The 24,624-nt window shown below is 46.2% G+C and overlaps 1 protein-coding gene and 1 long non-coding RNA gene across 3 annotated transcripts; one reads left to right on the top strand and one right to left on the bottom strand.

Annotated features, from left to right (window-relative positions):
• The first annotated feature begins 2,930 nt into the window (after nucleotides 1-2,930).
• On the top strand, nucleotides 2,931-23,246 carry atp1a3b (ATPase Na+/K+ transporting subunit alpha 3b). 2 transcript variants are annotated; one of them, XM_084027207.1, is made up of 23 exons: nucleotides 2,931-3,122; nucleotides 3,234-3,321; nucleotides 13,128-13,202; nucleotides 13,812-13,871; nucleotides 14,131-14,334; nucleotides 14,527-14,640; nucleotides 15,036-15,170; nucleotides 15,256-15,373; nucleotides 15,554-15,822; nucleotides 16,084-16,282; nucleotides 16,376-16,620; nucleotides 16,702-16,894; nucleotides 18,142-18,317; nucleotides 18,413-18,549; nucleotides 18,642-18,792; nucleotides 19,359-19,527; nucleotides 19,645-19,799; nucleotides 19,926-20,049; nucleotides 20,190-20,335; nucleotides 20,443-20,573; nucleotides 20,722-20,823; nucleotides 20,952-21,043; nucleotides 21,689-23,246. In XM_084027207.1, exons 2-23 carry the CDS (start codon nucleotides 3,316-3,318, stop codon nucleotides 21,715-21,717), a joined length of 3,030 nt encoding a protein of 1,009 aa, XP_083883333.1. In that variant the 5' UTR covers nucleotides 2,931-3,122; nucleotides 3,234-3,315; the 3' UTR covers nucleotides 21,718-23,246. The 2 variants fall into 2 exon arrangements, with proteins under 2 accessions (XP_083883333.1, XP_083883332.1); XM_084027206.1 differs by having other exon boundaries at nucleotides 13,089-13,202.
• On the bottom strand, nucleotides 4,871-13,082 carry LOC311024703. Its single transcript, XR_014598321.1, has 2 exons — nucleotides 8,574-13,082; nucleotides 4,871-8,528 (listed from the first exon to the last, which is right to left on the bottom strand). It is a non-coding gene; the product is annotated as an uncharacterized lncRNA (long non-coding RNA).
• Nucleotides 23,247-24,624: the final 1,378 nt, after the last annotated feature.

Here is a 24,624-nt window from a genome sequence, read left to right as displayed (position 1 = left end):
TCCTAAACCACGCAATGTCCATGACACTTAAACCTCATGACATATGATATTCATCAGCAGCTCTGACTCATAGCATGCTCTCACACATGCACATGGCCCTCTACCTCTCTGGGCTGTTCCCGTACGGGACTCAGCCTACGATCAACACATCGGCTTCATGGAAATGAGTATGACAGGAACAGATCCATAGAGCCAGGATCCGTTCTTTCTTCCTTTCTTTCTGTCTTTCTCCTATTCTTTCCTGCCTGCATCCCCCTCACACATCCGTCAGTTTCTGACTCAGCAGAACAAGTCGGAGACAAGGTCATCTGACTGCTGTTGCCGTGGAGACGGAAAATTGGGGGATTTTTTTCCTTCCCCTCCTTTCTTGTACTGCAGGGCAGGGAGGTGTGTGGTGATGGGGGGCAGGAAGGAGTGAGAAGCATGAAGGTATTACAGAGGTTAAGAAAGGATACTACTGGCAGCCATTTTGGTTGAAATGAGATTGAAAAGAACTTTATTAGCAGCAGCAGCATGGTGACAAAGACAGCCTGACAGGCAGCACGCAGGCTTCAGAAATACATTCTATAATGTTCATCCTTGTTTCCTGTATGGTATACATGTTTCAACATTTCTATCATGCACCATTTTATAAAGCTTTAAAAATCAATATGTATTAAATAAATTAGTTGACGGTCACAGAAAAACAGTCATATTATAGACATAATATGACTGTGGGGCAAAAGAATAGAAACACTTGGCAATAAAGTTGCACTGTAAATATGCCATCCATACATCTGCAGTCACAACAAAACCCCAACATTACGAGCTTCACCAAACTGCTTTTGTTGAAATCTTTGGTGTTTCTGTTGTCCTTCGTGTAGCTTGATTTAACCTTTTTAGTCCACCTTAATTGAAGCACTTTGACTATTTTATTTTGTTAGATTCTTGCAATGATTTTGGTAGTATTGTCTCCAAAGAATCCCTGACAGTGTTGTGCCACCAAAGTGCTTTGAATTTAGGAAATGCTTCAGCTGTGCGATAGCGTTACAACAAACGATTTTCTTGAAAATGACCAATAAGACCTAAGAATACAAGTCTGTTAATACACACTGTATATCACGTCTGGATATTATTTGCATGTCTCGGTACTAACATTTCTACATAGTGCTGTAGCACTATGTAGACTCTCATTTAGAGAGCACTATGTAGACTCTCATTTCTGTAAGCTGTGCAAAGTGATGTTTAGAAAGCAAACATGGGTATCACAATAATGTAAAGTCAAAGTGTCAACATTTGCTTTACATCCTCGGAGCGCTGCATGGGTGAGATCTGCCACCCTGGTAACAGAACGTGGATTTGAAACTTTACTCCACCCATCTGGAAGCAAGACAAAGACAACACGATTACTCAATGCTACATGTAATTAGTCATCTGCAGTATTTCAGACAGCTTAACAAATTTAGAATCCATGTTTGGAGACCGTTGTGGCTGACTGTCCTAAGCTAACTGCTCTGGTGCTCTGGGCTTCCATGGTGCTGCATGGTCACGGTCAGGGCCTGCAGCACGGAAGACAGTGAGGCATGGCAGCAATCTGCTGCAGGGACAGCAAGTGTGATGCTCAGCTTTCTCTTGCAAATCAGGCTTCACATGCATGAATGTGCTCGCGCTGCTGCATCGTCCCTCAGCGAAACGCAGAGGAGGAAACGTGACCAAAGGCCTGCAACAGCAGCTCGCTGCCGCACACCCTCCTCTTTCTCTCTTGAACAGTCTTTGAACTCCTTTAGCATTCTTACAGAAAAATAGATGCTCAAATTACCCATTTTCTTTCCTGTCCTTATTTTTTGTTCTCTTTGTCCAGACTTTCCTTGCCCTTGGCATATCTCCTGTCTCCTTTCTATAATTTCCGTCCTCTCTCTCTCTCCCTCTCTCTCTCTCTGTATCTCTGTCCACTGTTCAAAGACTGTCGGATTTGGATGACTTGTTCATTCCTGTCTCGTTGTGTTTGTGAGCCTTGTTGCAGCTGTCAACAGTCGATAACATTTGTACAACTCCCCTCATAAAGACCAAGAATCCCAGCTAGCTTGCTGAAACAAGCTAGCTGGGATTCTTCACTTCACCTCCACCGAGGTACGCCCATGTCAGTGATTTCACTTCTGCCTCTGAGTGCAAGTCTCTCCACATCAGCTAAGACTGCGGACTCTGCATTGTCAAAAGTCAACACCTGCTGATGCTCTCACTCAGGTTGCAGGTGGTGTGACAGCCGACAGTCCCTGACATACAGTGATGCATGGATGACTGGACTGTGAAGTAATAGGCTTACATATGACTGACTTATCTGCATCGCTCTCTCTCGCTCTCTCTCTCTTTCTCTTCTCTCTCTCTCTCTCTCTCTCTCTCTCTCTCTCTCTCTCTCTCTCTCTCTCTCTCTCTCTCTCTCTCACACACACACACACACACACACACACACTATTCACTATGACTGTATTGCTGTGGTATGGAGGTGCACAACATGCTCATAGAAGGACCAACACGACCAATGAGACATCCAAAGGTGCTTATAACATGCATTAATGCACACAAATCCACTATTGTATGTCACATGAATACATGACATGATGCACAAACACAACCACGACAACTAGAATCTAACCTTGCGCGTCCATTTTTATAAAAATGTCAGCCTAGAGACTCGCGACGCTGCTGGCTGCAAGCCTCGGAATTCTGCAGTAAAGCAGGAGGGGCATAACGGCCTTTCGATTGGCCCGCATGGAGACAGCGATCAAGCCAATTGGTCCGCGATCCCAACACCGATGAGACGCTCCGCGTTATTATTGGCCAGCCGCGTGAGCGTTGGGCGGGCGCAATAGCCCCCTCGGCTCGCTCATTTGCTAAGGCGGCGCCTACATCCGCCGGCGGAGTGGTGCGGCTGGAGGAGTACTGCGGTAACCGGTAGAGCCGCGGAGGGAGATCGTGTTCTCAAAAGGTAGCAGTGCGGCTCGTTAGTTCCACCGGTCTTTCACCGCAAGTATCAGAGAGCAAAGGAAGGAAGCGCATCCCCGCGTGATGCTCCGCTTGAGACCGCAACATTTCATTTGAAAGACGTCTCACGGGGAAGAGATTGTAGCCGCACCGTTTGGAAGGTTTGAGAGAGCGTTTATTTAAGAGCCCCAAAAGAGATCATTTTATCAGATTCATAGACAAAGGCTCCCCGCTCTCCTGAGTATTGAGTATTCTCTTGTATTTTTTCCAAGGCATTTTGATCTAATTCAACGCGAGGGGCTGACACCTCTCAAGCCGTGCATCACCTGAGAGGAGAAGAGTGACTGCGCCAACATGGGGGTAAGGCTGACCATTCCAACTTTTGAACTGCGTTGTTACCCGTCTGAAGTGGCCGAGAAATGAGCGCTGTAGCCTCATGTTTGACTCCTGGCGGGGGACGGCTGACGTCATCTCATTTCCCCTTTATGAAAACCTCGTCTGTCTGAGTGACATTGACTTAATGCGGAACTGTGTTGAGCCCGCTCTCCTAGACTGCGACAAAACTGATGGAGTCCACAGCTCCGGTCTGATGCGGCTCCGCGACGCGGTCAATCTTACCGAATACAATCATTGTTTTTATATTCGAATAGAAAGAAAAATGAAAAGTCCTTTTCTCCGAATGACTGATAATTTGATATAGAATGTGAATGGAGACGGATTAGGTGAGTGTGGTTTAGAGGTTGTCCGTGTCGGCCTCACTGGGACTATAACCTTGTCAGCCTTGGCAGGCCTAATCGGTTTACTCTTACCAAGAGCTCTTCTGGGGGAGAGAGGGTGGGGTGATGGAGGAGGTGGGGGTGCACTTGATAAACACCTATTCCGTTCACCCATCATTAACCTGATATTCCGTTTGAAGGCTGTGTGGTTATGCTCTAGAACGTTCTCGTTGATCAATGAACAGGATGTACTGTGACCTCCTTCATGCCCTCGCTGCCCCCCCATGTCCCCTTTAAACCCCGCTGGCTCTGCCCCCCTCCGGCCTCGTCCAGCCCCAGGAGAAGCATCTGGCTGAGGCCATCGCGTCCTCCTCACGGAGGAGTCTCATCCTCGGCACCTCGATGACCCGTGCGTCATAATGCGGTTACCGGGAATAAGCGCCTCGCCAGCTTATTTCCCCTTTAATTTGTGACATAACAGGGACTCTATAATCACCACCAGTGAGCACTGATGTACACTACAGATTAAAGAAACGTTGAGTCCAGTAGGCCCGCACCAGGAGCCGCTATCAGAGCTCCCATCTGTTCACTCGCATCTGTCCTGTTTCCGGTTGTCTATGCATGTCAGAGTCGTGTGGTGGAAACACCGCGTCCCCGTGCAATGCGCATTTGTGCATTTGAGTTCTGATGTTGAATCTCGGAGCGCGGTCCGTCCGCTAAATGAAGCGGGGATGACGCGACAGACCGCGGAGCCGAGGGCTCTCACCGCCGCGGAGGCAGCACCAGCCGATGGCATCGCAGTTACACAAGCATCCAGAATGCATCTGCCGGGAGAGACGTTCTAGTTGTAGGATTCGGGGGGGGCGGGGGGCGGGGGGAGCTAACTCGGCAGCATTAGTGGGCACTGCGTCAAAAGGGATGGGGTGCAGTGCTTACGCATGAAGGCTCCTGCTGCTGTGTGGAACGGAATGCTGTCATTCCGGAAGATGCCGCAGCTCTCCAAAGATCGGCATTATAACACAGCGATGTGCGCGTGCCTGGCTGCTTCCTTGACTTTCATTCTGAGGTCACCCTGAATGAGAACGGGATGGATGGATGGATGGATGGATGGATGGATGGATGGTACCGATTAACTTGCGATCAGGCGTCGCTGGTCGACCGCACTTCGTTCTCGCTCTTTCTGTCTTCCCCCCGAGAATCTCGGACTGGCGCACTGTGGGTGCCATTGCCAGCTGTCCTTTCCCAAGGCCGCGGGGGGCATCGCTTGCGACGTGCCTTCTGCGTCAAACCGGGGGCGGGGCTTCTGGCGTGGAAATTCCCTGCAAAGAGCTGTGATAGGCTGGCACACGGCGCACGCAGGAAGGACAGCGCTTAGAGACAGCGGTGATGCTATAGAACAACGCTGACCGTGTCAGGGATCCTGGAGAGACAACCAACACATATTGTCTGTCATGAGGGATGGATGGTCTAAATTTGTCCAAGCATCTCTAAAGAAATGTCCCTTTGACTCACACACTTCATTCTCGGTTCATTCCCGAGAATAATATACATGACGATGCTGAGGAGACTATAGGAGGAGATGTTCACCTTCAGGCACGTGACGCTGATGGGGGAGGGTGTTGGTGCTGAGAGAGCGAGAATGACAAAGAGAGAGGGGAGAAGGGCAGATCAGTAGTGGCTGGTCTGCAGGTGTAGAGAGAGAGAGAGAAAGAGAGAGGGATTTAAAAGGACGATGGGGGAGGGCTGCTTGGCTCTATATCTGGTTACAGGATAATGACCCGCAGCTCACATTACCATGGCTCCTGTTTCCTTTTGCTGCACATTGTGGGATTGGTTGTCAGGGGGACTTGAGGCAGATGGGATGGGGAGGTGGTAGAGGGTGGCGGATGTTCATAGGACATTGAATGCAGGTTGAGCGTGGTGTGGATGGTGTGGAGAGCTTGCAAATGTGTGGTGGAGGTGGGCTTGTGCCCCAGGAGAAAATGGGGGATTAAAGAAAGATGAAGGTGTAGTTGTGGCATCGAGGATTCGTCAGAAGGTCACGCAGGCTGGTGACAAGGGGTGTGGTTGAGCTGCCTTGAAAGCATTACGGCAGAGGACAAGTTCCTAGTGTCGAGATCCCTATTAGACTTTAATTAAAGTCACTAATGACCTATGCGACTGTATTAAGACTCCTAGAAGAGCCGGTGTGTGTTTAGAGCGCTGGTGGAGGAGAAGTTGAAAGGTGTCGGTGGAAGGTAGTTGAGGAGTTGGATGCGTGTGGCCTCTGCAGAGGCCCAGCCCTCAGTTTGGTGCAGAGTGCTGCACATCCCTCCCTGCTGCACCTGCTGCCTGATGCTGATAGGCTGCACTGTACCACAGCTGATCTATCCCATGCATCGCAGGAACCAATACAGAGAGCCCGTCCATATAGGATCCAATAAACCGCATGATCTCTCTGACCGCACGGCCAGCTGGGATTTCTTTGCCCTGTGGCCTAGGGGTCAATTAAGGTCAATATGGTGACCTTTAAAATGCCCCTCCGTTGTCCCATGCAAGCCTCTTGTAGGTCTCTGATCAATAAATATCCAGTGTAACGAGGACATGTCCTCAGTGGGAGTGCCCCTGAAGGACAGAGTTGGAGAGTTAGCCTCCTCGCTAGCTGTGGAGTAACAGGACAGAGTCTGACAAAGAGCTGTGAGCTAATAGCAGCTTGTGTAATGCTCATAAAAGGTAAAGGTCAGCGCTGTCTCCTTCGTACATTACTTTACAACAGGACTACAGTAGACGCGGTGGTTGGCCGACAGTTTTCCAACATTAACGTGTCGATGGTCTCCCATTAATAGAGCGATTCAGGGGGTTAGGTTGCCTGACGACCACCAAATGACTGATTCAGGGTGTTGTCCTGGAGATGTGTGTAGGTTTGTGAAGTGTGTGTGTTCTCTGTGTGAATACGCTAACGCACAAAGTGTAACACTGGGCTGCCGATGGACAAAGGCTTGTTAAATCAAAAACTAATCTTCGTCTTCACACACTTTGTGTGTTTGATTTGTGGTCTGTCACCACGTAAAAAGTGATAAAGTGAGGAGATATTCCTGAACGGTGAATTATTTTCCATTCAGTCAGACGTACTGAACACATCAGGGTGGTGGAGTTGTCCAGTCATCGGCTGCATGTATGGAGACATGTGGACATATGTGTTCACTACAAGCAGCAATGATTTACAATGATAATCTAGACCATCCACACACACACACACACACACACACGCACACACACACACACACACACACAGGCCAAGACACACAAACTACAGTGCAGATATGAGCCTCACAAGAGTGGACAGTGCTCTTTATAGAAGTACAGATCTGTTGTAGAACAGTTGAACTATTGTCTCTGGGATGAACAGATGACTATGATGATGTGGCGGCCGGATGGATAGAGTGGAGGGGGAGAGGGGGGGGGGGGGGGGCAGGAGGGTGTTACAGCTTCAATTGGAATTTGGTTATTGAATTGAATTGAATTGAATTGAGTTTCTTGTTTTTGATTACTTTTAGATATTTGGAGAGAGAGCACAACAGAGTTGATCTCTCTGTCTCTTTATGTTTATGTGGTTTAAAGATTTTTCTCTCCGTGCTTTTAAGCGGCCACAATCTTTTCATTTCTCTATGTACGTCTAGTATTCCACTGGATGGACGTTACATGGACATGTTTAATTTGAGCTGCCACACAGAGAACGTCCCCCGGGAGAGAAAGGATTTTACGTCATCGTTTCCCTTTCGTCTTCATATCTGATATCTGGAATCTCCTCTATTTGATGTCTGCTCACTTTGTTCAATAGAAAGATGATAAGGTCTTCGTATCACTCTCAAGGCTGATACAGATGAGCGAAATAAATATCTTAACAGTCTCTTTTACAAGGCACTCAAATCCTAATCATCACAAAAAAAAGTACCCATCCAATCCACTTGCTTACTCAGCTCAGTTGGAAGACATTTGCCAAATTATTATTGTGGCCCGAGAACATATGATAAATGTGGAGATTGCAATCATATGTTTGATTCTCCTGAGAGAGAATTGCAGAGAAAGAAGCGTGATTGAGAGACAAAGAGAGGGCGAGGCACAGAGGGCTAATCCAGTGTAGTAATCAGACTAGCTAATCCCAAGAGCTATGTCTCTCGGTCCACAGCCTGAGCCCCCCCACTGTGGCCCGGAGCCCGGCCATCCTGCTGCAAGACACAGCAGATGGCCCAATGACATTTCAAGGTCACACACACACACACACACACACACACACACACACACACACACACGCACACACACACACACACACACACACACACACACACACACACACACACACACACACACACACACACATGCACACATGTAACAACACGCCACATTCATGTTGAATGTGCTTGGGTCTCTCTCCAAGACTGACAGATGCACATTCACAAATGCAGCACATCACTCTCTGTTTGTCATGAGCAGAGCAACAGATTGACTTTCAGACTGAAGACAGAGGGCCTTCAGGCGTCACCCTGGACTACTGGGACGATGACTTGAACTAGACCCAATACCCATCTCATATCACCTGTAAAGACGGCTACAAGTACAGCATGGCTCGGATTCTACACCCCCATCAGACATTTTGTAAAACAGTTCCCACAAGCTCAGAGCACACGTGCAAAGACCAATGAGTCTCAGCTCAACTGTACATTCTACATCCTGGTCATCGTGAACGCCCACAGGAATCCACGGTGGAGCTCTCACGTGGTCAGTGCAGAGGAGCTGGTGGGATCCGTGCATCTGTATGGACAGGAAGTGCAGATTTGTCTTTTGCCATGACACGTCTTTTGCCATGACACACTGGGTGCTGAATGATAAAATAGAACAGGTTGGTGTTCCTTCCACCTACTTAACCACTTCGTCATTTCAGTTCCACATTGAGAGAAACAAACAATATATAGTGTGTGTGCACAGGGGTTCTTCCTGCTACAGGTCATGCGTGCGTTAAAAGGAGAAGACAAAGACACTTCAGTGCCAGTCTCAGTGTAACCCACCCTGGTGGGCATGCCTGGACCTGCCTCCTGAACAACACACTCAGGTGCCACTCCTCATGTGAACAAGACGTTCTCCGTCCACGATGAGGGCAACAGAACAAAGTTCTGTCACTTGATATCAGTCTGTTTAAAGGAAGGACAATGGTATACTTTTATGGTACATAAGAAGCCAAAAATCACAGTGAACATTCACATCACATGACTTTCTATACCTTTTCAGTCGTGCCGTCGTATTTCACAATCACTTGCTCTCTCTCTCTCTCTGTCACATCCTCCCTCTCTCTGCCGCAATGCGTGTAGACGCTGCACACAGACTGTAGCCAACACAGTGACTCACCTCTGCACACACACACACACACACACACACACACACACACACATACGCACACATACACACTAATGCCTTGAATCAATTACCTGCCTGTGTTATGCAGCAGTGAATACAGTGTCCAGTTACAGAAGCATCAATTATTGCTTGTCGCCGATCACATCGGTGTATCCTAGGAGTACTGGGCTCCGTCACCATGGTTACCTGCCCTCCAAACACACTCAGTCATCGAGGGGACAAAATGTAAAGTTAAGTTTGGTCAGCCAGAATATTTATGCTCAAATCAAGCACACAAGCAGATACACGAAGCAATCAACTTAATTGAATGATTGATACCTGAAGTGGGTTTTAATACGCCGCCATGTAGCTGGATGTCAGTTATGGTACTGTTTAACGCATGGAGAATCAGCTGACGGCTCCGTTTCCTTGACGATGTCAGGGATGTGTCTGTGTGCTCGTGGGAGAGCAAGCGTCTGTAATTCCAGCCATGAGTCTCTGTTTCCTTACTCAGGACAGAGGGACTCATTCCATTACAGAGCTGTGGAGACCGCCACAGACACACAGACACACACACACACACACAGACACACACAGACACCCCCCCCCCCCCCCCACACACACACACACACACACACACACAGACCCCCCCCCCCTCACACACACACACACACACACACAGAGCCACACACACACACCAACACACACTCAAACACACACACACACACACACACACACACACACACACACACACACACACACGCACACACACACACACACACACACACACACACACACACACACACACACACAGACAAACACTTTATTGTCTAATGCAGATGTGGAGGATACCAAAGAAACACAGAGAGACTCCATCTTTCTCTGCTGAATGATGAAATGTGGAGTGACATACATCAACATAAAAATGTGGACCGAAGTTTAGTGGGATGCTTTTACCCCTCGTTTACTTGTGCTGTAGGTGCAACAAAGACACATCTTATCAGGTAGCAGGGTGTGTGTGGAGGAGGAAGAGGAGAGGCTAACACACACACACACACGCTATCTATTAGAGTGGGGTCACTGTGGGCCAAACACTGACACAGAGCCAGCAGACAAAGACTGCTGGTCAATATCTAATTAGAAGCATGAGGGAAGGGTGACAGCAGCTCACTCACTCACTCACTCACTCACTCACTCACTCACTCACTCACTCACTCACTCACTCACTCACTCACTCACTCACTCACTCACTCACTCACTCACTCACTCACTCACTCACTCACTCACCCACCTGCCTCTGGCTCTTCAGCTCTCCTTGTTTCTCACCTCCCACTCTCGTCTCGTTTCCTCCCTTTCCTTCTCTCCTCTGTCTGTCATCTACCCCTTTAACATCCACCTCTCTACTTTTACTCTACTCCTATCCATCTCCTTACCAAATGTCTGGGCGTGTGTGTGTGTGTGTGTGTGTGTGTGTGTGTGTGTGTGTGTGTGTGTGTGTGTGTGTGTGTGTGTGTTTGATAGGGAGAGAAAGAGAAAGACCTGTGTGTCCATATGTATGAAATCAATGTGGGTGTGTATGTGCTCAAAGGAGCAGGTGTGCCATTGAGCAGACAATGCTCCCTAAATGTGTATTTGCAGCATCCGATGGCTGGACAAACTATCCACAGTATGAATATCATACCAACAAATGAATTCTTTACACAAGTGCCAGTCTGTCTTCTTTCAGATTATAGTGCTTACTTGACACCTGATTAGAAGTTAAATCTCTAACTTTCCATTTTATTCAACACCCTCGATTCATTCACTTTATCAGAAAAGAATAATATGGCGTACATATATGTATGTGCCAACACACACACACACACACACACACACACACATACATCCAGCATCTGTCTCAGAGGGAATGAGCAGCAGTACTTTTCCACTGCATCCGTTTCTTCTTGATGCAGCCGCGGCCTCACCAGACCTGCCTGGTCTTGCTGGGGCAAAGAGATTTGCTCACCTGCTCTTTTGTTGCAGAACTCTGTGTGTTTGCATGTGTGTGTGTGTCTGTGTGTCTGTGTGTGTGTGTGTGTGTGTGTGTGTGTGTGAAGGGTGTTTGCAGTCAGGTGAATCAGCTTTTTCCCACTGCACTGACACGCTGCTCTCCACTTGACATGCTTGAAGGTTTTTTGTCCATGGTCGTTAAGTGAGTGAGAGTCGTGCTCCACACAGTCTTGTGAAGCCCTCTTTATTACGGAGACCAACCAGAAAGACAGGTCTTGTTGCCACATCTGCATTCAGTATGAAAGACATGGTTTCACATGACTGAAGTCAAGTGGAAAATAGAGTGGCATGTAGATCTTTGTTAGTTGGATTGGAAGTGTGTGTTCTGGTGTGGTTTGGGTGTGGGAGGTTTTGTGGTGGACGTAGACTGTTACTTCATACTTTCTCACTGCTGCTTTTGTAAATGTTTACTGAAGTGTATTGTTGCCAATGTATTTGAAAGGAAACCTACTTTGGGTCCATGTTAAAAATTAGATCTGTTTGTAGTTCATATTTGTACGATGATATCGGATGCAAACAAAATAGTCCAGCGACGGTTACCTGTGCATTCTGCACTCCTGATAATGTTACTACCTGTTTGCACCACTAGAGGGTGCTTACTCCACTTCTTTATTGAATTTCTGCACACAGTTGGTTTTCTTTAACTAACAAGCAGCCAGTACCTCTTATCTAATGTAAGTTATCAGTGAAATATTAACCTTTGACCTCAGTGTTGACGCACATACCTAAATTAAGAGGATTGTTGTCCTTGATTATTAGTTGATAGGTATTGAACTTTCTGTCTGATTCAGAATAAATGACATGGCTTCCATATCAGCTGGACTTTGCTGCACTAGCATCATCAATGTATATCTGACCATCCTAATCGGCCCCCAAGGGCCATTTCTTTGATGACTCGGCTGTGTCAGAGTAGGGCCCGACCTCTAGGACTCACTCCTCCTGAGAGGGACTCTCTCCATGTCCCCTCGGACCTCTGATGAGGGACATCTGTGTTGATGTGGGCCAGTATTCAAGCCGCTCTCTTTCCGGACAACAGGCTCACCGTTGTAGACCTAGAATAACTAGAATGTGCAGTGCTGTAGAAAATCTTTTTATAATTTATTAATAATTAATAGTCCACTTATGTCTAGTTTAACAACATAAGCCAATTACTGACGGGGACATTAAAATAAGGAGAGTGCCTGGAACAACAGCCAGTTTAGGAAGCAGACGGAAGAAGGACATTTGATGTATCCGTGTGTGCGTGCATGCGCTTTCATTTTTAATCTTTTACATCAAAGTGTCCCTGATGTATCTGGTCTAATAGTGTAGAACATAGGATAATCTAATCAGAAAGCCTTTGATGAGTAGAAAGCCTGTTTTTTTGCTCACTCTCTCTCCCTCTCTCATGTCCTTGCAGCTAGATAAATGAAAAAGACCAGCAGGCGATGAGTTAGAACCTCCCGGTGAAAGCGTTTGATTGCGTGTGGATGTGACAGTGGAGGTGTCCACAAGGCTGTTGTGGACATCAGACCAAGAATGATTTGATCAATGCAGACATCAAATGGAGGTGGCAGAGCAGACAGGAGACACGTGCTTTCATGTGTGCTGCTAGTGCACTCGTAATGGTGGACCAGATGGACCAGCGCAATGCATTTATCTTTCACATCTTCAGCCATTCTTATAACCACGTTTCTATGTGCTCTTCATCTAACGCCGTCCTCTTAATACTGAGACTATTGAAGAAATACAGGCAGCATCACGAGGCCACTTCACAAGGGTACAACATTGTTGACTGTGTAGTGAAAGAGAGAAACCTCAAGGGCAATCCAGTAAAACCCGCCGGCTTTATTGCAGTGGCAGTCAGTTACTTGTAATCAGTCTAGTTTTACGTTGAATTAATGTGCATATACAAGCCCAGAGTACAGCTAAGATTAAACCCGAAGGTGAACAGGCTATTATCTCCTTAATGTAGTCCGAAGGCATGTATAAAACATATGTGTGTGTCTGTAGTATGGGCGGTCAGACAGTTACAGAGTTGCCACCACACAGGACAAAGATGACCGATCCCCCAAGAAGAAGAAGGGGGCCAAGGACATGGATGACCTGAAGAAGGAAGTGCCCATTGTAAGTACAGCCTTCTATTCTCTGTGATCTGGATCCTTGTAGGACTGTATGTTGGCACACATGATTAATAGCGAGACAAATCCCCTATAATCATGTCAGTCAAATGGGAATTCATATGACAATTCCCTCATTATTTCAAAATATGCATCCTTGCATGTTAAAGATGTGAGTAAATGATTTTGGACTTTTAAAGAACATCTTTTTTTGAGGATAAAGCAAAATTAATTGACACCAACTGTGTTGGCGAGAAGAGAAGTCTTTCTCATGCAGGCCGAAAAACAAAATGTATTTTTTCTGGTAAGAGGGATTGACTTGTTATCAGGAGGTCGTCACTTTGATCCCACATTCCAGCGCAAGAAACAGACACCTGGTCGCCATATCTGTTACTCTTATCTCTCAGGTGAACTGCATGAATAGAGTCCATTCCTTTTCTTGTCATTGAGTTAATTGATGTTCTGACAATGCTAGAAAAAAAAGTTGTTTTCCTTACATATTAGCATAATTATTGATTAAATGGGGACTATTTTCTATAAATGCATGCACAAAATGGCAACTACTAACCATACTGAACTACACAGAGAATAAATCATCTCTCTATCTCTTTTTCAGACGGAACATAAGATGTCCGTAGAGGAAGTATGCAGGAAATACCAGACTGACATTGTCCAGGTGAGCTGATTAAATATATTCATATATATATATATATATGAATATGTGTGTGTGTGTGTGTGTGTGTGTGTGTGTGTGTGTGATTGAGTTGAGGCTACTCTGGCAACAATTGTTTGATTGTTCTGTCAGTCATGTACAGCTATGATTTGAGATTGTTTTTCAAATTGACTCCAAAAATAGAAGAATGGTAACAAAGTGAAATCAAGTTGTGTTTTTCTTGCTATGATAACGACACACCCCGTCTCTGTGCTCCCTCCAGGGCTTGACCAATGCCAAGGCAGCAGAGTATCTGATCCGGGACGGTCCCAATGCTCTCACCCCTCCTCCCACCACCCCGGAGTGGATCAAATTCTGTCGCCAGCTGTTTGGTGGATTCTCAGTCCTGCTGTGGACCGGCGCCATCCTCTGCTTCCTGGCCTATGCCATCCAGGCAGCCACTGAGGACGATCCTGCAGGAGACAATGTGAGCGTCCACACACGTATCCACATGCAGCCCATCTACACCTCATTAACGCACCCATCACACTTCTCACAGTACAGACGGAAATAACACCTCGGCAAAGCCATTTTAGCACCACGCATGCTGTCTAACGTGCCTTCCCACAGACCACACACATGTGTTTGACTTTGTCTGTCTGTCTGTCTCTCTCTCCAGTTGTACCTAGGCATTGTGCTCACAGCTGTCGTTGTCATTACTGGTTGCTTCTCATACTTTCAAGAGGCCAAGAGCTCCAAAATCATGGAATCTTTCAAGAACATGGTGCCTCAGGTGAATATGTGTTCGCTATAAAGACACCAACTTATGTCTGGATGCTTATTTTCATTCCCTCTGGAAAAGGGGAAACTGACTATATAGGCTTGGAATATAGGAATTCTGGGTCATACATGCCCAGTTAATGTGAATTAGCAGAACATGCTGTTGCCTCTATTCATATACAGTTAGCCTTCTGAATACTGTACGTTTGTGTATTCTGCCTGAAAACAGTTATACATACAGTGTGGTTTGTTTGAATGAAAGAATTTCTGATAACGATATCTTTAGTCAGGCAGGCTTTTCACACGAAGGCATGGAAAAGGTCCTTTTGTTTACTGTAACATTGTTTCTCTCAATGGTGTCCACGTATGTGTGTGTAATCTCTAACCATCACTGATACCTTGTTGCAGCAAGCTTTGGTGATCCGTGAGGGTGAGAAGGTACAGATCAACGCTGAAGAAGTGGTGGGCGGAGATCTGATCGAAGTGAAGGGAGGAGACAGGATCCCTGCTGACATCAGGGTGGTTTCTGCTCATGGCTGCAAGGTACACACACACACACACACACACACACACAAAGCCTTGCTTCTTGTTGTAAACATGCTTTCATTTTCCTGTTTCCCGTCGATAGGTTGATAACTCCTCCCTAACGGGAGAGTCAGAACCTCAGAGCAGGTCACCTGACTGTACCCATGACAACCCCTTAGAGACCCGAAACCTTGCTTTCTTCTCAACCAACTGTGTGGAAGGTAAGGTCACCATGGCAAATGCATGACATGCTATTAATAACCTGTGTGCCTGTGCTTCGATTTAGAGCCAGCAACTTTCCTCTTAGACTCAAATGTTGTACCTCATTTTAACGGATCAGAAGTGTCTTTGTCGAAGGCTATGATTATATTTCATAATCATGTATACTTTTCCCAAACCAGGCACAGCGCGTGGCATTGTCATCTGCACTGGAGACCGCACAGTCATGGGTCGCATTGCCACTCTGACCTCTGGCCTGGAGACCGGCAAAACCCCCATCGCCAAAGAGATCGAGCACTTCATTCACATTATCACGGGCGTGGCTGTCTTCCTGGGCGTCACCTTTTTTATCCTGGCCATCATCCTGGGCTATAGCTGGCTGGAGGCTGTCATCTTCCTCATCGGCATCATTGTGGCTAATGTGCCTGAAGGGCTACTGGCCACGGTCACTGTACGTGGACACATAATGACATTCATTACATACTTTGGTATCTGATGGTATTTTTGCAGTCTGTTGTTGTTGCTGTATTTTTGGACACATTTTCTTTATTCTATTTCTTTACATGTATATATATATATATACATACATAATCTTATTTCATCATACCATGAGCTCACTTTACTTCAAGAAACAGAGACATTCTATCCTTGCTTTGTAGGTGACACATCCCAACACAGTGATAATGAACACTATACCTGTGTTTGTCTGCAGGTATGTCTGACCCTGACTGCCAAACGTATGGCTAAAAAGAACTGCCTGGTGAAGAACTTGGAAGCCGTAGAAACCCTAGGCTCCACCTCCACCATCTGCTCGGACAAAACAGGCACCCTGACCCAGAACAGGATGACCGTGGCCCACATGTGGTTTGACAACCAGATCCACGAGGCCGACACCACCGAGGACCAGTCTGGTGAGTGAGGACGGGGCGTACGGCCACCACGGTCACTACTGTCCAAGGCACAAATGAAGGTTAATGATACTCACTCTTCTCGTCCTGCTCCAGGTGCCTCTTTTGACAAGAGCTCAGTGACGTGGCTGTCTCTGGCTCGCGTTGCTGGTCTGTGCAACCGCGCTCAGTTCAAAGCAGGACAAGACTCGCTGCCCATCCTGAAGCGTGACGTGGCCGGTGATGCCTCCGAGTCGGCCCTGCTGAAGTGTATTGAGCTGTCCTGTGGCTCTGTCAGGGCGACGAGGGATAGGAACAAGAAGGTGGCTGAGATCCCCTTTAACTCCACCAACAAATATCAGGTAATAACAGGGCCTGAAAACCCCACGTATGCACATGCCCCGTTCACTGCAGCAAATGAACCGCCTGCTCTCCACCTGTAGCTCTCAGTGCATGAGACAGAGGACCCCAATGACAACCGTTACCTGCTGGTGATGAAGGGAGCCCCTGAGAGGATCCTGGACCGTTGCTCCACCATCCTGCTGCAGGGGAAGGAGCAACCTATGGATGAGGAGTTGAAGGAAGCTTTCCAGAATGCCTACATGGAGCTGGGAGGACTGGGGGAGAGAGTACTAGGTAAGGAACTGGGGAGAGGTGATGAGAGATGGATGTTCACAGTGACAGTGTAAGAAGTACAGACATGACCTGAGGTTCAAAAGGAGAAATCAGGGATTTTATATTCTCACATTGTTTACTAATTCTTGCAACATTCCATACAAGTCCAGTCGTGAAATGTCCTCACTCCTAAATATTCCACAGTCAACTGTCAGTGGGATTATAAAAATGTGGAAGTGATTGGAAATGACAGCAACTCAGCCAAGAAGTGGTAGTCCACGTAAAATGACAGAGTGAGGTCAGCGGATGCTGAGGCACAGAGTGCACAGAGGTCACCAACTTTCTGCAGAGTCATCACTACAGACCTCCAAACTTCATGTGGCCTTCAGATTATCTCAAGAACAGTGTAGAGAGCTTCATGGAATGGGTTTCCATGGCGATCAGCTGTATCCAAGCCATACATCAGCAAGTGCAATGCAAAGCGTTGGATGCAGTGGTGTAAAGCCTGCCGCCACTGGACTCTAGAGCAGTGGAGACGTTCTCTGGAGTGACGAATCACGCATCTGGCAATCTGATGGATGAGTCTGGGTTTGGTGGTTGCCAGGACAACTGAGAGCCAGGCCTTCCCTCCAACATCAGTGTGTGACCTCACAAATACACTTCTGGAAGAATGGTCAAAAAGTCCCATAAACACACTCCTAAACCTTGTGGAAAGCCTTCCAGAAGAGTTGAAGCTGTTATAGCTGCAAAGGGTGGACCGACGTCATATTAAACCCTATGGATTAAGAATGGGATGTCACTTAAGTTCATATGTGAGTCAAGGCAGGTGAGCCAATACTTTTGGCAATATAGTGTATCTCCAAAACGAAAAACGGACCCTTTCTTCAGCTTTGTGACAATGCACTTTTCATATTGTCTTTCATTGTTTTTTGTTTCTTTCTGTTACATAAGAGATAGGAGACTTTTCAAGTCAAAGAGAAATATATTTCAATATGAAACATTTTTTTTTATATCACTCAAATCAAATGTGGAAATATGTGTTTTTGTAATTGGACAGCAACGGGACATTTCTTATTGTGGTGATTGGAATTCAATAATTTTTCCAAAAATCAGCTCAAGATCATACACAAAGCTTCTTTTTATCCAGCTCAGGATATGTTGATTAAAACCAGGCAGTGTTGAAATTTCATTTTCTGAAGACTGAATATTGATAGTTATGTCAGATATGACAAAGCAAACACCAAATCACACATTTCTTTTCCCTCTAGGGTTCTGCCACTTCTTGCTACCTGAAGACCAGTACCCCAAGGGTTTTGCCTTTGACACAGATGATGTCAACTTCCAGACAGACAACCTTTGCTTCGTTGGCCTCATGTCCATGATTGACCCTCCCCGCGCTGCTGTGCCTGATGCTGTCGGCAAATGCCGATCTGCTGGTATCAAGGTGAGTTTTGTAATATATTATGTCTTTATTCCTTGAAGTCTTTTAAAGTAAGTTTCTGTATCATAGTGCATGATTTTTTCTGTTGCTCTTGTTAGGTCATTATGGTGACTGGAGATCATCCAATCACGGCCAAGGCCATTGCCAAGGGCGTGGGCATCATCTCAGAGGGCAACGAGACAGTGGAGGACATTGCAGCTCGTCTCAACATACCTGTCAGCCAGGTCAACCCCAGGTAAGGATCGCTGCAGGGAAAACCAACACACACTCATATAAAAGAAATGACAGTCAATAACATGAGCCACATCAACACGTGTCTGTGTTCAGGGATGCCAAGGCCTGTGTGTGCCACGGGACGGACCTCAAAGATCTGTCTCAGGAACAGATGGACGACATCCTGAGGAATCACACAGAGATTGTGTTTGCCAGGACCTCCCCACAGCAGAAGCTCATCATCGTAGAGGGCTGCCAGAGACTGGTCAGCACAGTTAGAGATGACTTTATGAAAAGAAAATGCCTGATGGAGATTACATGTTTGGTGTGATTTGAATGAATAGTGGGCAAATCTCAAATCCAAGCAGTGTTGCCATGCTTTTATTGGGGTAAGATTTCTAAGTAGCATTATACTTTTGCAACAGCAGATGGCGCTAGTTATCTGTAGAATGAGGATTGCCCACTAATACATAAAACATGGTCATGTTGGATTACATTTGAAATACCAAAAGGATTTCATTTGTTTGATTTTATTTGAATTTGATTAAAATTAGATCAATTATATCTAAAACATGGATATATTTTTATTGAAACGTGTGTTTCATTAAAAAAGGGTGTTTTGTATAGACACCAAAACCGTTTATTCGTGAGATATTGACTTGTTTAATAATCTTTCGATCGTATGAATACTTATTTTTTAAATAAGTAAGCCTGTCTTGAACTCCAGACACCGAGAGAAATTAAAGCTAGATACATTTAACGAGTATAACTTTACATATTTCTATATTTCTGCCATATTACCTCATCCTCACCATCCTGCTTCTCTCCCAGGGTGCCATTGTAGCCGTGACAGGTGATGGTGTGAATGACTCTCCTGCGCTGAAAAAGGCCGACATTGGCGTTGCCATGGGAATCTCTGGCTCAGATGTGTCCAAACAGGCCGCAGACATGATCTTGTTGGATGACAACTTTGCCTCCATTGTCACGGGAGTGGAAGAAGGTGAGAAGACCCAAAGGGCAGAAGTGGAACATGTGATCCTTGAGGATGTACAGGTAGTTCCAGTGAGCAGTGTATTCGGACTGACTACATGATGGTACCTGTTTGTTCTCCCTTCAGGCCGTTTGATCTTTGATAACCTTAAGAAGTCCATTGCCTACACCCTGACCAGCAACATCCCAGAGATCACCCCCTTCCTGTTGTTCATCATCGTCAACATCCCCCTGCCACTGGGAACCATCACCATCCTCTGTATTGACTTGGGAACTGACATGGTGAGGAGAGACGAATGCAGCTTCCACTACATCTCTGTCTGAATACATCTCTGTCTGAACACTACCCCTGTTGATAGGACACGTCATAATGTAGTCAAAGTTCACATTTCTCCCTCTTCTCTTAAGGTGCCTGCCATCTCACTGGCTTACGAAGCAGCTGAGAGCGACATCATGAAGCGTCAGCCCAGGAACCCATTCAGGGACAAGCTGGTGAACGAGAGGCTTATCAGCATTGCCTATGGTCAAATTGGTAGGTGAAATGAAGACAAATAATGATCCCAGCTCTGATTTGTCTGTGATCTGGATTTGAGTTTGATCCCGGTTACTAATACCAACATTAACAGCTGGATTAGGACAGTCCTCATCTGTAACCTAATGGGTGTGTCTCAGGTATGATCCAGGCTCTGGGAGGCTTCTTCTCCTACTTTGTCATCTTGGCTGAGAACGGTTTCCTGCCCACCCGACTAGTAGGCATCAGGCTCAACTGGGATGACCGCACTGTCAATGACCTGGAAGACAGCTATGGGCAGCAATGGGTAAGTGTCTAGCATGTGTGTGTGTGTGTGTGTGTGTGTGTGTGTGAACTTTTTGGTGTGTTTGGTTACTGTATCTGACTGTGTCTCTGTTCCTTCTTTGCCCACAGACATACGAGCAGAGGAAGATTGTGGAGTTCACATGCCACACAGCCTTCTTCGTCAGTATTGTAGTCGTGCAGTGGGCAGATGTCATCGTCTGCAAGACCAGACGTAACTCCGTGTTCCAGCAGGGCATGAGGTGAGTCCAGCAACTGTGACACTCACGTTCATGTGTCCTTTAACCAATTTATCTGTTTGCCATGAACAATTCACATAATGTGATGTCAATTACTGTGACATGTATTTCCATTCTGCTCTTCAAAATTTGTTGTGTTTCTTAAACCCAGGAACAAGATCTTGATCTTTGGCCTGTTTGAGGAGACGGCCCTGGCTGCCTTCCTGTCCTACACCCCAGGCATGGATGTGGCACTCAGGATGTATCCTCTAAAGTGAGTGGGCCATTACCACATTTATCACATGGACACATATGCACGTCACTTTGATATTGAGGTATGTGGTGTCATATGTTTGTTTTTTTCTTTTTTGAATCCTTATTTTCTTTCTTTCTCGCCCATAGGCCAAGCTGGTGGTTTTGTGCGTTCCCCTACAGCTTTCTCATCTTTGTCTATGATGAAGTTCGAAAACTTCTCCTCCGTCGGAACCCTGGAGGTTAGTATGTTTGGTATTTTGTGTAGCATTTAGGGGGATATTTGCAGAAATGGGATAGAATATGAATGAGTAGGTTTTCTTTGGTGTATGAACAGCTGATAATAAGAATCATTGTGCTTTCTTGACCTTAGAATGAGCCGCTTATAGCCGTTCTACAGTAGCCCAGAACAGACAAACTTAACACTGCCTCCAGGCCGGGCCATTGGTGGTTTCACTTTCTCCCGTCGTCCACTGTCAAATCCTTCACACTGCACCTTTACACTAAAAGAGGCTGTGGTTTCATGCTGGTTTCTTGGCTTGGTGCACTAACTTCCTGAACTCTCCACTGGTTCCCTGGCAAACTCACAGCCACGACAGGACTTGAGGAAGTCACCGCACCCGGCCAGGAAATAGTCCAGCTCATAATTGCCCTAAAAGCTCAACATATCGTTTTCAAAGCAGATGCGTTAACAATGTAGGAGACAGATGTTGTTCTCTTTGAGCCGAGCAAGGCTTGCTGTTTCCCTCTGTTTCCAGTTTTTTTTTCTAAGCTTAGCAAAGTGGCTACTGGTAGTACCATAGTAATCAAAATGGTGAACTAGTGACTTGAAAACAAAGAATTAACGGTGAACTTCCCTGTTTTTCTTTCTTTTACTTGCACTCCAGGTTGGGTGGAAAGAGAGACATACTATTGATCGATGGAGCATCTTTGCTCAATCCCCCTACATCTACCACTTATCTCTCCCCCCCCCCCCCCCCCCTGCCCCCGCCCCCTCCCTCCCCTATCACTCCATCCCTGGCAAGACACACCTTCAGATGCCCCCATCCCCCTAAAGACAAAAAACGCTTTGAAGCAATTTTCATCACAACTGCCCCAAAGATTAAAAACAGCAGAAGCACCTTTACAACTTTCTACATTGACCTGCCCCCTTTTCTCCACATCTCCTATGATACTCTTTGCATGTGTTCTCTCACTGCTGTGTACATAAACCAATATATCTACCAAACGGCAGCTGCATATTGTGTATGTAGATTTGAATGAGCTAAGGATACAAAGGGAGTGTCTACGCTCTGCAAAAAAGGGCCATCCAGCTCCTTCCCCCTCCCCCGTTCTCCCCCTGCTACCTCCCCCTTGTACGTCTCTATGCCTTCGTTCCTCTCTCTCTTTCCCCTCCTCGCCAACCCTTTGCTTGTCCTCCAATCACACAAAGATGTAAAGATCACACAGTGAGATCCCACCGTCGACACCACTTCAACCTCTGGCCTCCGTCCCCTGTCTGTGGAGGACCAGCGCCCCCATCTGTCTCGCGGCATTTTCCTTCTATTCCGTTCTCAACGGCCACATTGTTGTTGTTTTTTAATATGTGGGGTATGAGGGGGGGTTTCGATGATTTTATTTGTCTTTTTTTATTTCCAAGAAGGGAGGGGCGGTACGTGAGAGCTGCTTTTCCTCATTTAGGCCTAACAAAGCACACCCCATGGCGTCCTGTCCCCTCTCTCTCCCCCTTTGTCTCTCACACCCCTCCCCTCCCCTCCCCTCCTGCCCTGTTTGTCTCTGTTTGTGTGCACTGTGTGAACCATTGTCCTTGTTAATAACTATTACAGTACACTCCCCCCCCTTCCCCCAAGTTGGTAAATACAACTCAATCTTTCTGTGTGCTCTAGGAAATCTATATAATTCTATACTGAATTTAAATGAAACAATAAAAAAAACACGTTGAAAAACGAGAGAGACATGAATAATAATAACGTCAACATTATTGGTGAAATAGGAAAAAGCGAGAGACGTGTCTCTGGTTTATTTCTTTGTTTGGTTTCAGTTACTTTTTGCTGGTTTTTCAGGAGGCTATTCTAAAACGGTAACAGCAGAGCAGGTTTTAGGTTGTGTTTTTAGCAAAAGACACGAGCCATCAACCACGGCTTTCAGGTTCCTGTCACTGCAGGTGTGCAAGTATGATGTGGTGCAATGTGCTGTGATGTGGTGAGTGGCGATGATGAGACCCAACGCACCTGAATTACCAGATCGGCTCCAGCTCTGGTTCAGTCCAGATCCTGGTATGACCCATTCTGGAGGGCCAGCGGTCTCAGGCTGGGTCTATCTCAGATGGCTGCAAATGATGAAATTCAAGATGAAGAAAAAAAGAAAAAAACCCACAACTAGTAGAACATGTGTGTCAAATAAATGAAACCAACACCAATAAAACATCTAGAACATTTAATACAACCTAGACCTGTCTGTGTGTCTTTCTGTCTCTGTGTTTACTCCTGCAACACTACACATATCTTTTATATTATTTTATATGTTATGGCTCTTTCTTGCATATTGCAAAAATAAAAATAATTCAATGACATACCTTATTGTAAAGCTGCAACAAATACTGCCTTAAAAGCCTGTTATATGTTACTTTTTTTCATTTCATCACACTTGGGTTCAAATTAGTTGAATTCAGTCATAGGAGGCGAACAAAATGAGAAAGTAGAACTATGAGGATGGGATGCCACCTAGTATTGTGAATGTACATGTACTTCAACCTGCAAACTGCGTAATGTTAAAGTGCCATAGGAGGCAGGCTTGGCAGCCGCCCAAGTTAATGCACCAAACCTGTGGAAGTGTGTCTGACATCGTGAGCTGATGGATGACAGCCGCCGTCGGGGGGGAAGAGACTTCCAAAGGGATCAGAGCCCGAATATTTCCCCAAGCTTTTCTTCCAAGACTAGAAGGAATCAGGAATGGTAAATGGATGATGTGTCCAGGAAGGAATAGCAACTTTTAGGATTTTTAAGTTATTTTCAAAAGGTTACATTCCTGTGAATAAAGTGACAGTATATCTTATGAGAGCAAACTGTTAACTGTGATACCTGACTTAGTCACAAGGGTTATCGATTTTTAAATGGACCCCTCATTGTGCACCTTGAACAAAAATCAAATAAAACACACACAATATACAGCTTAATTTCAGACATGAACATTTGGTGGGCTGAGAGGTCACTTCCTGTCAAAATGTAAGACACGACCCTTTGAGTGGGAAACTTTCTAGCCCCGCTCCGCAACACTCCAATGACAAATGCAGTGTCTCCTGCTCTCATTCACACAGACACACAGACACACACACACACACACACACTCTCACTGACAAACACTCACCCTCTCTCTAATTTCCCCTGGGCCTCTGCAGTGAGCTCACTGCAGTGCGACTTTCCTTGCTCCCCTCTTCGCCTCCCTCCCCTCCTTGCCTCCCTCCCGTCCTCGCCACTCTCCCCCCATCCTCACCTCCTCACCTGCCTGCCCTCCCCTTCCCACCTCCTCCATCCCATCACCTTACCTCGCCTCCCTCTCCTCCTCACCTCCCTCCCTTCCCCTCGGTATAATAGAATATCGATCGCTAGCCTTTGCCGCAGTGTGTGGATGAGTGTGAGTGACTGATGGGGCCCTCCAAGGTCATCGCCATGGCAACCTGAGCATGGGTTCCTCTTGCTGTGCTGTTAAGAGCACAGGTCACAGGGGTCACATGAAATAGGGGACAATTCAATTTTATTTATTTATAGTGTCATATCACAACAGAAGTCATCTCAGCACACTTAACACATTGAGCAGGACTGGA

Source organism: Eutrigla gurnardus (genome assembly GCF_963514095.1).
Source record: "Eutrigla gurnardus genome assembly, chromosome: 14".
Taxonomy (NCBI): domain Eukaryota; kingdom Metazoa; phylum Chordata; class Actinopteri; order Perciformes; family Triglidae; genus Eutrigla; species Eutrigla gurnardus.
The sequence above is the reverse complement of the archived record's forward strand: the minus strand, read 5'-3'. Positions and strand labels throughout refer to the sequence as shown.